Below are 11,851 nucleotides of genomic sequence, written 5' to 3'. Positions count from 1 at the left end.
ATCCAGTTTGTTTGCTCAGCAAGTATCGAGGCTTGCTGCACAAGACACAAGCTGAGCTTGCCTGCTTCTATTCTAACACCAACAATTGGTATCTAGAGCTTTAATCTTAAGGGATCTGTTGTTTAAAGGATGGCTTCATCAAATTTTTCACCAGCTGCACTACAAGTCTTCAATGGAGAAGGCTATCACATATGGGTGGTCAAGATGAAGACCTACATACAGGCTTTCGATCTGTGGGAGGTGGTCAACTCTGATGTTGAACTAGAGCCACTTAGAGCCAATCCAACAGTGGCTCAGATCAGGCAACATGCTGATGAAAGGACCAAGAGGCACAAAGCTATGTCTTGCATCCAAAACTCAGTGTCAGATGTGATTTTCACAAGGATTATGACCTGTAAATCACCAAAGCAGGCCTGGGACAAGTTGAGAGAAGAGTTTCAAGGGACAGAAAGGACAAGGCAGCAATAGTTGTTGAATTTGAGGAGAGACTTCGAGAATTTGAAGATGAAGGAAGAAGAAACTGTCAAACAATACTCTGACAGAATTATGGCTGTGGTAAACAACATAAGGCTCCTTGGTAAGCAGTTTAATGAAGCTAGGATAGTGGAGAAAGTTATTTCAACTTTGCCCGAGAGGTATGAGGCAAAAATCTCATCCCTCGAAGACTCAAGAGACTTGACCAGAATTCCTCTTACAGAGCTGATCAATGCTCTATATGCACAAGAGCAGAGAAGAACTAGCAGATTAGAAGAGCACCAAGAAGGTGCCTTTCAGGCAAAGACCAACACTACCTTCAAAGGTAAGAAGACCTGGAAAAATAGGCCTAAGCCTGATGTTGCAGGAAGCAGTGATCAACTATGCAGGCACTATAAGAGACCTGGTCATCTAGAAGAAAAATGCTGGTTTAGACCAGATGCTTTGTGTCAACATTGCAAGAAGAAGGGACATGTTGAAAGGGTTTGCAAAAGCAAGGGCAAACCAAAGCAGAACCATTCTCAACAAATGAAGGCTGAGGCTCGAGTATCCAAGGAAGACAGTGACCAAGATGAGCAAGTATTTGCAGTGTCATGCTCAACTGCTTAAGAGAGGTTTTCATCTGGTTGGCTCCTAGACAGTGGTTGCACCAACCACATGACACCTGATGCTGCTATCTTCAAGTCATTGGACAGAAGCTGCAGAACCAAAGTCAAGATTGGTGATGGCCACTTTATAAAAGCAGAAGGCAAGGGGGATGTGCTGATATGCACTCCCATAGGTGCCAAGGTTATCTAAAATGTACTTTTGGTGTCTGAGATTGGCAGAAACCTTCTCAGCATAGCTCAAATGCTGGAGAAAGGCTATTCTGTTGTGTTCAAGGGATATCAGTGCCAAATCAGTGATCTAAATGGATCTAAGCTCATGGCAGTCACCATGGCTGATAAGAGTTTTGTGGTTGATTGGACAAAGGACTTAGAAACTGCATATATAGCTACAACAGATGAATCCAAGCTTTGGTATCAAAGACTTGGACATGCCAACTACAAATCAATGGATCAGCTGTGCAGAAGTGGTTTGGCTGAAAATTTCATAAGCTCAGTTCAAAACCAGGAAGTTTGTTAAATGTATCAACTAGGCAAGCAAGCCAGACTTTCATTTCCCTCGAATCAACCTTGGAGAGCCTCTGAAAGACTACAGATGGTGCACACTGATGTGTGTGGCCCCATGAAGACTGAGTCACTAAATAGAAGCAGGTATTTCAACTTGTTTATTGATGATTACTCAAGATTTTGTTGGCTTTACTTCTTGAAACATAAATTAGAGGTGGCCTCTGTGTTTTAGAAGTTCAAAACTGCTGCTGAGACTGAAACTGACTGCAAGCTAAAGACCATAAGGTCTGATAATAGAACTGAGTACACCTCAGCTCAGTTCCAAGCCTTTTATGATAAGGCAGGCATCAAACATCAGCTTACCAACACTTATACACCTCAGCAAAATGGTGTAAGTGAAAGAAAGAATAGGAGCTTGATGGATATGGCCAGGTGCTTGATGATTCAGAAGAATTTTCCTAAGACTCTGTGGGCAGAGGCAGTTAACACTGCAGCCTACATTCAAAACAGGCTTCCAACCAAGGCTTTGACTCAAAAGACTCCATTTGAAGGCTGGCTTAGATTCAAGCCATCACTGGCTCATCTGAAGGTCTTTGGATGCATTTGCTATGCACATGTGCCTACTATTAAAAGAGACAAGCTATCTGAAAGAGCTCGACCTAGTGTTCTGGTGGGCTATAGCACTGTCAAAAAAGGCTATAGGATCTTAGATCCTTCAACAAACAAGGTTTCGGTTAGCAGGGATATGGTCTTTAATGAAAAATCATGCTGGAACTGGGAAAGGAGTGAACCTGAGGCAGTTTCTGAAGATCTTGCAACAGATCGAATAGGAACAGATCAAGATGGTCTTGAAATGGACATAGATGATGAACCAGTCAAGGGAACTAGACCATTGGCTGAGATTTATGAAAGGGCTCATATAGCTATATTTGAACCAAGTAATTTTGAAGAGGCTAAAGCTTAGCAAGGGTGGAAGCAAGCAATGGCTGAGGAGATCAGCATGATTGAGAAGAACCAGACTTGGGAATTGGTTGAAAGACCTGTCAAAAGAAAAGTTATTGGAGTGAAATGGGTGTACAAAGCCAAGCAAAATGCTGATGGAAGTTTGAACAAGCTGAAAGCAAGGCTGGTTGTCAAGGGGTTCAGTCAGAAATATGACCTGGACTACTTGGAGACCTTTGCACCAGTGGCCAGGCTTGACACCATCAGACTCCTGATTGCCTTAGCAGCACAGCTCGAATGGAAAATCCATCAACTCGATGTGAAGTCAGCCTTTCTGAATGGATTCCTTGATGAAGACATCTATGTTGAACAACCACAGGGGTTTGAGATAGCTGGCAAAGAGCACATGGTGTACAAGATGAAGAAAGCCTTGTATGGCTTAAAACAGGCTCCAAGAGCCTAGTACAGCAGGATCGATGGCTACTTCATTGGTTTGGGATTTGACAGAAGCAAAAGTGAACCAACATTGTATGTTAAGAAGGAAGGGACACAAACGCAGCTTATTGTGTCCCTATATGTTGATGACCTGTTGGAGACAGGAGGAGATCAAACAATGCTTGTTGATTTCAAGACCAAGATGCAGGAGATGTTTGAAATGTCTGATTTAGGGAAGATGTCCTATTTTCTTGGAATGGAGGTGTCACAAACACAGAATGAGATATTTCTAAGTTAGAAAAGCTTTGCCTCGAAAATTTTAACCAAGTTCTCCATGCAAAATAGGAAAGCAACAAGAACTCCTATTGCTGTTGGAGAAAAGCTATCGAGCAATGGTAACTTTGAGAAGGTTTGTGAAACAACCTATAGAAGTTTAGTTGGTTGCTTGTTATACTTAACTGCCACTATGCCAGACATAATGTATGTTGTTAGTTTACTCTCTAGATTCTTGCATTGTTGCAATTAAAGTCATTTTAAAGCTGCTAAGAGAGTCTTGAGATATGTTAAAAGAACTTTGAGCCATGGACTGCTATTTAGCAAAGCTGAACATTTGAGGTTAGTTGGATACAGTGATAGTGACTGGGCTGGATTGGTAGATGACATGAAAAGCACCTCAGGGTATATCTTCAATCTTGGTTCAGCCATGTTCTGTTGGAGCTCGAAGAAGCAAACCTTGGTGGCTCAATCTATTGCTGAAGCAGAGTATGTGGCAGCAGCAAATGCTGTCAACCAAGCCATTTGGCTAAGGAAAATCATGGATGACTTAAATGTGCATAAAAAAGAAGCAACAGAGATCTTTTGTGACAATCAATCCACTGTTGCAATTGTGAAGAATCCAGTGTTCCATGGAAGAACAAAGCATTTCAGCATTAAGCTACATGTAGTTCGAGAAATGGAGCAAGCACAGGAGGTGAAGCTGATTCATTGCAATTCAGAGGATCAACTTGTTGATATTATGACCAAGGCCCTTAATGCAACAAGGTTTTTGTGTTTAAGGAAGAAATTAGGTGTTTGCACCATGCAAACCAAGGAGGAGTGATGAAGGTTGGTTAGCATGTTGCACTGAAGCAAATCAGCAGACCATAAAGATCAGGCATAACAGAAGTCACTGCAGCAAGCTCAACTATTCAAGTTTTTTGTTCATTTTGTAATTTTTAGTTAATGAAATGTATCTTAGTTCATTTTGAACTATGTTAGGTTGATGATTGATGTAATTTGTTAATGGATGAGCTGTTTATTCAGCTTTGCTTGTATGTACAAGTTAATTACTTCAAGTTTCAATGCTTAGTGGAGTTAGGTAACCATTAGGTAAACATTTGCTGATTTTGACAAGCTTAGTGCTTGATTTTGTGTATTGGCATTATGAAATTGTTTTACTTATGAAAAAAATCTGATTTTTTTCATCAAAATATTCTCCATTTTTTCCTTAGCTTTTCTTCTTTCTTTTGCTTCGATTCAGTTTGTTTGCTCAGCAAGTATCGAGGCTTGCTGCACAAGACACAAGCTGAGCTTGTCTGCTTCTGTTCTAACACCAACAATACCACATAATCAACAAAGTATCTTGGCTTCCCCCATGAATGTTCGTAGGCTATAAAATTTCGGAACGTACGCTCTGTGAAATGGTTAACTATTAAGGTTGGAATCTTGAGTTTTTTGGTGTCCCCTTCAAACATTATATTGAATATGTTCTTTTTTCCTTGGTTTTGCATATCTTTGATAAGGATAGCAATGAAATGGATTCCCAAGCTCCGTGAGCTTTGGGAATTACTGGTGGGAAAGTAGTTTGCTACTTGGATTTCTTGAGGTGGAGAGACAGTAGTATGTACCAAGTGTCGAAAATGCCTGATACAAGTATTTTCGGGTAGCTAAGTTTTTCAGTTCTCCACCCCCTTTGCCAAGGTTAACCTTGATATCTATCTATCTATCTATCTATATTAATATAAAAGCTTTAGTTTATTAAATTTGATGTCACAAGTTAATTAAACATTAAAATTATTAGAAAGTTTATAGATTAATATCATTTTAACAACAATTTCAATTAAATAACTTTTAATGTTAAGAAATTGTACTCATTCATTTAAAAATTACACACTCACTACTGTAATACATAGTTTTCCCCCTCCTTTTTTCCCCCCACCTTTTTACTTATTTGTTTTTCAACCCACAGCTTGGGTGTGTTCGAATGTTGTTTCCTTTATTAATTAAGGCTTTTGCTTCTTTTATTTACGCAATGCACAAAAAAACAAATGTAAGTTACTATATATTGTTTTTGAAAATAATGTATAGTAGTGTTTGAGATACCTCTTGGGAGGAGGAAACTCCATCCATAACAAAGCCTTTCTCAATATCAGGCGAAGGGTAATGAGAAGGCGTCATCTCTGGCCATCTGTTCCAATTATCAACTAATTTATATAATATTTATAATAAAAATTTTAAAAATACAATTAAAATTAAACATTAATTTTTAATTTTGAAACAAAAAATCAAACTAACCCAATTTAATCCCAACCAAAATGAAACCAACCATTATAGGTCAAAATGGTTTTCAATTTTTTGTCAAGAAAAAAAACCCAAAAAAACAGTTTAATAATATAATTTTATAAAACAATCTATAATCTCTCTCTAACTCTTAAATAAAAGGAAAATGTGCTTCAACATGCTTAAACTCAAGTCCTTTTACACGACAACAATACCGATGCAAATTAAGTTAAAAGACTCAATTAACAAAAATATATAATCTATTTTAAAAAATAAATAAAATAAATTTTTTTATAAAAATCAATTCCATACAAATATAAGATTACAACACATCCATTTTGCAGGTAAAAATAAAAATATAAAAATGATATGTGAAGTTATTTAACTAAATTTAATGGTCATTAAAAACTTTACAAAATGAGAAAAGTAGAAAAGCAATTTTTATATTAATTTTGATAAAATGCCTACAACCACCTATAATCTCCTTCAACTATTAAATAAGAGAATAAATACGTTTGGACAAACTCAAACTTACATCTTTTACACTAGTAACAATGCTGATTCGACCATATTAAGACTTAATGAACAATTTTAAAAAAATTAAATTGATTATATAACCCAATTAATAAATTTTTTCCTCTAAACTTTAGTTTAGATTATTTTAATTTCACATAATCAAAATTTTAATCCTCTCACATTTACCCATTTTACCACTTTGGCCATTTTTTATCACTATGGCCATCCACCTTCCAAATTTAACCAACTTACCTTTTATTGGATGAAAAAGCATTTTTAACTTATTACAATTTTAATCACACTGACTTGATTGCCCGCATAGAACTCTATGTGTACTTCATTGTTGACGTGAATAGTTTAAAAAACAAGAAGTAATTTATGAACAAATTTTAAAATTGTTTATTTTTAAATATTTTTAAATATTTTTTTTGAATTTTATGAAGTATCGTGAATTGCTATGTAAATTGCCACATTAATGCTGCTAAAATTTTAACAATTCAATCAACTTTTCCATCCAACACAAAGCAATTTAACTAAAATTTAAAGATTAAGGGGTCAAATAGGGGCGAAGCCAAAAACTTTTTTTTTAACGAGATGGAACTAGATTATAAAATTTTGAGAGACCAAATTGTAATTTTACTTTATATTAATTTATAATTACATCAATCTTTGTTAGAATTAAGTGACCGAATCCTTATTTAAATAAAATACAGTGGTAAAATAAAATAAAAGTAAAATCCTAGAGAATTATACTTCTTTTATTTTATTTTAGAATAAGGCTTTTAAACCTTATTAAACTCCATCTATTTGGTATTGATTAGAATAAGGTGTTTCAATCTTACTACACTACTATTAGAATATGGTTTTACAAACCTATAAATAGACATAGTCTACTTCTCTTGTAATTAATTCGAATTCAATATAGTGAATTTTCTTCTCCTCTGCCATTGGTTTTTTTCCCGAAAGGGTTTCTACGTAAAAATCTGTGTGTTCTTTATTTTTATTTCTATTTTCTTTGCGATATAATGTCATTACTGAAGTTCTATTTTTACAAATTGGTATCCGAGCTTCTGGGTTATTCATCTCAATCACGGTAATGGCGTCTTTGAAGTATGAAATTTCGCTATTGGATCGCAACACCAGATTCGCATTGTGGCAGATAAAGATGCAGACAATTCTTGCACAGATGGACTTAGAGGAAGCCCTGCTAGGGGTACATAAGATGCCTTTAACATTGACGGAGGAAGAGAAGAAGTGCAAGGATCAAAAGGTGTTAACATAATTACATCTGCATTTGTCTAACAAAATTTTCCAGGATATGATGAAGGAGAAGACCGCCGCTGGATTATGGAAGAGGTTGGAACAAATATGTATGTCAAAAACTCTAACTAGCAAGCTGCATATGAATCAACGTATTTATGCTCATCGTTTGGAGGAAGGTGCGTCTGTGCACGAACACTTAACAGTGTATAAAGAAATTCTCTCAAACTCGGAGGCCATGAAGGTTTAGTATGATAAGGAAGATCTAAGGTTGATTCTACTTTGTTCGTTGCCCCCATCTTATTCAACCTTTAGAGATACAATTTTATATAGCCGCGAGTCTCTCACAGTTGATGAGGTTTATGATTCTTTAACCTCGTATGATAAGATGAAGCATCTTGTGGTTAAAACCGACTCTCAGGGAGAGGGTCTTATTGTTCGTGGGAGACAAGATCGAAATATTGATGATAATTGTGGAAGGACACAGGAACGGAATCCTCACAGTAAATCTAAGGGTAGATCGAAGTCTTCAAACAGAGGTAAAACTTGTAACTTCTGCAAGAAGAAATGACACACTAAATCTGAGTGCTATAAGCTACAGAACAAGATCAAAAGGGAGGCTGCAAATCAAAATGGAAAACAACTAAAAAATTTCGGTAAAACTAATGTTATAGAATACTACAGCGATGGTGAACTTCTAGTTGCTTCTATTAACAATTCTAAAGCGAGCGATGAGTGGATCTTTGATTCGGGTTACACCTTCCACATGAGTCCCAATCGAGATTGGTTTACAACTTATGAAACAATGTCTAAAGGTGTTATTTTGATGGGAAATAATGCTTCATGTAGAATTACAAGTGTTGGAACAATTAAAGTTAAGATGTTTGATGGAGTTGTCAGAACACTTAGTGACGTACGACATGTTTCAGAATTGAAGAGAAATTTAATTTCGCTGAGTACTCTTGATTCAAAATAGTGCAAATACACAGCTGAAAGTGGGGTTTTAAAGATTTCCAAAGGTTCCCTCGTTGTGATGAAAGAGAAAGACTGCCAAGTTATATGTTTTGCAGGGTTTTACTGTTACTAGTGATGCAGCTGTCTTATTCTCTTCCTTGTCAGATGATGATATTACTAAACTTTGGCATATGTGCCTGGAGCATATGAGTGAGAATGGCATGCAGAATTGAGCAAAAAAGGACTTCTTGATGGGTAAGGAATTTGCAAACTGAAGTTTTGTGAGTACTGCATTTTTGGGAAGCAAAAGAGAGTTCGATTCGCTAGAGGAATCCATAACACGAAGGAAACATTGGAGTATATTCATTCTGACCAGTAGGGGCCATCCAGAGTACCTTCGAGAGATGGAGCTAACTATATGCTAACTTTTATTGATGATTTTTCCAAAAAAGTGTGAGCGTTTTTCTTGAAGCAGAAAAGCGATGTGTTTTCCACATTTAAGTTTTGAAAAAATATGATTGAAAAACAGACGGGAAAATAAATAAAATACCTCTGCACAGACAATGACTTAGAGTTCTATTCTGATGAGTTTAATAAACTGTGTAAGTCAGAAGGGATCGTGAGACATTTGACAGTTCGTCATTCTCCACAGCAAAACGGCGTTGCAGAACAAATGAACAGAATGATCATGGAGAATGTTCAATGTATGTTGTCAAATGCCAACTTACCAAAGTCATTTTGGGCCGAAACAGCCTCTACTGCATGTTTTTTTATCAACCAATCTCCATCTATTGCCATTGAGAAAAAGAGTCCACAAGAGGTATGGTCTGTAATCCTGCTAACTATTCTGATTTAAAAATCTTTGGGTGTCCTGCGTATGCTCATGTTGATAATAAAAAATTAGAACCGAGATCTATTAAATGTGTTTTTCTTGGTTATAAAGCTGATGTAAAAGGGTATAAGTTATGGTATCCTGAAAATAAAAAAGTTGTGATTAGCAGAGATGTTATTTTTGATGAAACTGCTATGCTACCTAACTTTTCTCTTAAAAAATCTTCCAATAAAGAAAATCAAAAGCAGGTGGAGCATTATATTAATCTAGAATCTACAATAGAGTCGACTTCTCAAGCCAGTACAAAAATTCAAAATAAAGTTACTTCTTCACCACAATACTCTATCGCCAAAAATAGAACTAGAAGAGAAATTAAACCTCCAAAGAAAGAAGCTGATCTAGTTGCTTATGCTTTAAATGTGGCTGAAGATATAGATGCAAACCAAGAGCCATCTAATTATTATGATGCTGTTAGCTGTGAAGACTCAGAAAAGTGGATGTTTGCTATGCAAGAGGAGATGTAATCACTCCACAAAAATAAAAAATGGGATCTTGTGAAACTTTCTAAAGGTAAAAAGATTGTTCCTTGTAAATGGGTGTTTAAAAAGAAAAAGGGGACTCCAAGAGTTGAAGAACCTAGATATAAGCAAGGCTTGTTGCAAAAGGTTACAGTCAAATTTCAGGAGTGGACTTCATAGATGTGTTCTCCTCAGTTGTGAAGTATAGTTCGATTCGAGCTTTGCTTGGTATTGTGGCCATGCATGATTTGGAGCTTGAGCAGTTAGATGTAAAAACTACATTTTTGTATAGAGAACTTGAGGAGGATATTTATATGCAACAACCATAGGGTTTTACAGCCTCAGAAAAAGAGGATTATGTTTGCTTGCTGAAAAAGTCCCTTTACGGTTTGAAACAGTCACTAAGACGGTGGTACAAGAGGTTTGATTCCTTTATGACTGCTCATGATCTTAAAAGAAGTAGCTTTGACAGTTGTGTTTACTTTAAAAAAACAGTGATGGTTCTTTTGTGTATCGACTCCTTTATGTTGATGACATGTTAATAACAGCGAAAGATAAAGGAGAGATAAGAAAGGTCAAAGCCCAACTAAGTGAAGAATTTGAGATGAAATATTTGAGACCAACAAAGAAGATACTTGGTATGGAAATTCTCAAAGATAAAAAAACAAGTAAATTGTACCTAAGTCAGAAGGGGTACATTGAGAAAGTTCTTTGCAGATTCAATATGCATAATGCTAAGCCTATTAGTACTCCTTTAGCAGCCCATTTCAGACTTTCATCAGCTTTGTCTCCACAATCAAATGGTGAGATTGAGTACATGTCACATGTTCCATACTCTAGTGCAGTGGGATCTCTCATGTATGCTATGGTTTGTTCACGTCTAGATTTATCATATGCAGTCAGTACAGTTAGTATATACATGACGAATCTCGGTAAAGAACATTGGAAAGCAGTTCAGTGGATTTTAAGATACTTACGAGGTACTACTGATGTTTGCTTACAGTTTGGAAGAACTAGAGATGGAGTCATTGGGTATGTTGATGCTGATTTTAATGGAGCCTCGATAGAATAAGATCTCTCACAGGTTATGTCTTTACAATCGGAGGTTGTACAATCAGTTGGAAAGCCACTTTGCAAACCATAGTTACTTTGTCTACCACTGAAGCTGAGTACATGGCGATTACTGAGGCTTGTAAATAAGCTATTTGGTTGAAGGGACTCTTTAGTGAACTCAATGAAGACCTTCAAATCAATACAGTATTTCGTGACAGTCAGAGTGCCATCTTCCTTACAAAAGATCAAATGTTTCATGAGAGAACAAAACACATTGATGTTCGGTATCATTTTGTTCATGATATTATTGCTCATGGTGATATTGTTGTGAGCAAAATTAGTACTCATGAAAATCCTGCAGATATGATGACTAAGTCACTTTCTATAACCGAGTTTGAGCATTGCTTAGACTTGGCTGGTGTTCATTGTTGAAGTTAAACCCTTAAGGGGTTTTATGGAAGAGGTGAAGAACTTGTTCATTGAGAGTTCACGATGAAGAACTTGTTCACTAAGAATTCGTGTCAAGATGGAGATTGTTAGAATTAAGTGACCCGAATCCTTATTTAAATAAAATACAGTGGTAAAATAAAATAAAAGTAAAATCCCAATAGAATTATACTTCTTTTATTTTATTTTTGAATAAGGTTTTTAAATCTTATTAAACTCCATCTATTTGATATTGATTAGAATAAGGTGTTTCAATCTTACTACACTACTATTAGAATATGATTTTACAAGCCTATAAATAGACATAGTCTACTCCTCTTGTAATTAATTCAAATTCGACATAGTGAATTTTCTTTTCATTTGCCCGTGATTTTTTCCCGAAAGGGTTTCCACGTAAAAATCTATGTGTTCTTTATTTCTATTTCTGTTTTCTTTGCGATATATTGTTATTACCGAAGTTCTATTTTTACAATCTTGAAGGAACTAAACAAAAAATTTTCATATTTTAAGAGGTTAAAATATAATTTTACCATTGTTAACTTATAGTTTTATTATTTGTAAAGAGAATATTAGTCCTGACATCACCTCTAACACCAAAGTAGTCCAAAAACAGAATTTAAATCAAAGTAACAAAATTTTATGTTTATGCTTTTCAATTCTAACTGAAACTTTGTTTTTCATGTTATTCCTGTCATTACATAGATTGATCTGGGATGCACTAAATAAGCAAAAACAAAACAAAATGTCAAGCAAATCTTCCAATCATGAAA

The 11,851-nt window shown here is 35.8% G+C and overlaps 1 protein-coding gene across 1 annotated transcript; it reads left to right on the top strand.

The window, feature by feature from the left end:
• The first annotated feature begins 1,131 nt into the window (after positions 1 to 1,131).
• LOC105781655 (uncharacterized) lies at positions 1,132 to 2,550 on the top strand. The gene is made up of 3 exons (XM_012606174.1): positions 1,132 to 1,263; positions 1,357 to 1,590; positions 1,819 to 2,550. The coding sequence occupies exons 1-3, from the start codon at positions 1,132 to 1,134 to the stop codon at positions 2,548 to 2,550; spliced, it is 1,098 nt and encodes a 365-aa protein (XP_012461628.1).
• Positions 2,551 to 11,851: the final 9,301 nt, after the last annotated feature.

This window comes from Gossypium raimondii, chromosome 13 (assembly GCF_025698545.1).
Source record: "Gossypium raimondii isolate GPD5lz chromosome 13, ASM2569854v1, whole genome shotgun sequence".
Taxonomy (NCBI): Eukaryota; Viridiplantae; Streptophyta; class Magnoliopsida; order Malvales; family Malvaceae; genus Gossypium; species Gossypium raimondii.
The sequence above is the reverse complement of the archived record's forward strand: the minus strand, read 5'-3'. Positions and strand labels throughout refer to the sequence as shown.

Coding starts and splice junctions, on each gene's coding strand:
- LOC105781655 (XM_012606174.1), top strand. CDS start 1,132: ATGACACCTGATGCTGCTATCTTCAAGTCATTGGACAGAAGCTGCAGA. Junction 1,264..1,356: donor GCACTCCCATAGGTGCCAAG/GTTATCTAAAAT, acceptor GTTGTGTTCAAG/GGATATCAGTGCCAAATCAG. Junction 1,591..1,818: donor GCTCAGTTCAAAACCAGGAA/GTTTGTTAAATG, acceptor TCTGTGTTTTAG/AAGTTCAAAACTGCTGCTGA.